We start from the raw sequence: 2,114 nt of genomic DNA on the forward strand, positions 1-2,114 counted from the left end.
AGTGGATCGAGATGTGCCACCAGCTGCTGGATCTGATTTGCCAGCTGGCAAACCTGGCTGCCGATGGAGGACTGGAAACCCTCAAGACGCTCTGACAATTCTCTTACTCCCTGGCAGACAGCGGTAAGTTGTTCATCTTGCAGGTTAAGACGAGCCCCCTGGGATCGAATAGTGGTCCGCAAAATCTCAGAGTCGGCTGAGTCCATGGTTCTGGCCAGTTCGTACTGTAACGACTGAATGAACACAAGTGGAGGACTCAATAGCACGACTCAGAGACAGAGGCTTAGGATGCAAAAAAAGGTCTTTATAGCCAAGGTTCGGTACACGGGAGATCAGTCAATAAGGCTAACAAAACAGACGAGGAGTAGATAGGGACCGGGTCAGGACACGAACCTGGGTCAGGTACACGTGGAATCAGATACTAGGAAAAATACTGCTGGAACGCTAGGAATAACTAAGACGAACTGGCACTGAAGGGAATGTGGATGCAGACTAAGTAGGCAGACGGAGAGATGATAATGCGGCACAGGTGAGGATATGGGAAGCAGGTGGAGTTCAATCAAGGGCAGGAAAGCTGAGACTGAAATGAGAGAAACCACAATGAAAACAGGAACAAAAACATCAACATGCTGGCTAGGCCCTTACAAACCCAGTTGTTGCCAACCTATATTGACTTCTAATGAGCTATGTCTACTTACATGGACTGAAGATGTGAAATGATCCAGCAAGTCACATTTAAAAACATAAGAAAAAAGCAGAAACTTTCTTTTTTGGATGACAGAAAATATGGCAGTTCCTATGGTGTTAATCATGGGCCGCTGAAATGGATTTTGCAATCCAAGAGACAACTGCCTGATTAACCCTAACAAGAGAGCCTTTCTTAAATATATGTTTTTTTAAAGTAAAAAGAATGGCATCTCATCAGTCTTAAAGTGTTTGTTTGCCTCCTTTTAAAAAGCACACTGTCAGCATTTCAAGTGAGGAGACATAATTAAAACATCTATTAATATAATGGTATTTTGCTGTTTAGGGCCAGGGGTTTAAACTCGATAAAAAGGCATTCATAAAATACCGTCCTTATGCTGATAATTAGGGAAAGGAGGAAGATGCAAATCAGCGAGTCCTGGAGGCGGAGCCAGAGCATCAACAGGAAGAGGGTTTGGACGCAGATTGGAGGAGCTTTATCAGGCCTTTTGCCATGGCAACACACTCTCCACGCCATTGAAGGTAAAAAAGGCCTGAAGTGCATTATAAGGACTTGTTGTCCAGGTGATTTTACCTAAATGCTGCTGCACTATAAACCCTGACTGATCTGTTGCAGGCAGGTTTGGAGCCGGCGTGAAGGCTTACTTTGTGTTCCTCAGATACCTGGTGCACTTGAACCTACTTCACTGTGCTCTCATCTGCGGCTTCATTCTGGGGCCTACCATATTTTATGACAGCAGCAAAAGCAGTGGTGAGTTTGCAATAATGACAGATTACAGCAAAGTACATTAACCACAACTCGATGCCTGCTAAAACACAGTGTGTTTTCTGTGATTTTGCAGAACCTCTGAAGTTTGGAGGCAATGACTCAGTTTTGGACTTTTTCTTGGGATCGGTAAGGATTTGTGTGTGTGTGTGTGTGTGTGTGTGTGTGTGTGTGTGTGTGTGTGTGTGTGTGTGTGTGTGTGTGTGTGTGTGTGTGTGTGTGTGTGTGTGTGTGTGTGTGTGTGTGTGTGTGTGTGTTGTATGTCTATATCTGTGAGGATATTTCTCCCATTTCTAACTTCTACACATGGTTGAGAATGTAGGGTTTAGGTTAGAATTAAGTTTGGGTTAAGCACAGAGGTTAAAGTTGCAAAGTTGGAGGGCCTCATGGTTGTCTCAAGCATTTTCCAGATGTTTTAATGACAGTTTGAAAGGTTTCTTTAAACAATAATTTAAAAGTGTCAACATTAGCTTAGTCTAAAAGGAACTAAAGGCTTGCTGGTTCAAGACCCGACTGGACCAAAATACAGAGTAGCTAAAGAGCTAAGGTGTCCTTGAGCAAGGCATCGAGTCCCCAGCTGCTCTCGGGTGCCGGAACACTCGCAGCCCCTTCGCTCTGACACCTCTTCATTAGTGCATGTTAG

The 2,114-nt window shown here is 44.3% G+C and overlaps 1 protein-coding gene across 1 annotated transcript; it reads left to right on the top strand.

The window, feature by feature from the left end:
• Positions 1 to 1,087: 1,087 nt before the first annotated feature.
• LOC104947812 (transmembrane channel-like protein 7) lies at positions 1,088 to 1,610 on the top strand (the record flags this gene model as incomplete). The annotated part of the gene is made up of 3 exons (XM_010774278.1): positions 1,088 to 1,227; positions 1,322 to 1,456; positions 1,548 to 1,610. Coding segments are annotated over exons 1-3 (319 nt in total), but the record flags the coding sequence as incomplete, so codon positions are not given.
• Positions 1,611 to 2,114: the final 504 nt, after the last annotated feature.

This window comes from Notothenia coriiceps, unplaced genomic scaffold, assembly GCF_000735185.1.
Source record: "Notothenia coriiceps isolate Sejong01 unplaced genomic scaffold, NC01 NC01_scaffold00000027, whole genome shotgun sequence".
In the NCBI taxonomy this organism is placed as follows: domain Eukaryota; kingdom Metazoa; phylum Chordata; class Actinopteri; order Perciformes; family Nototheniidae; genus Notothenia; species Notothenia coriiceps.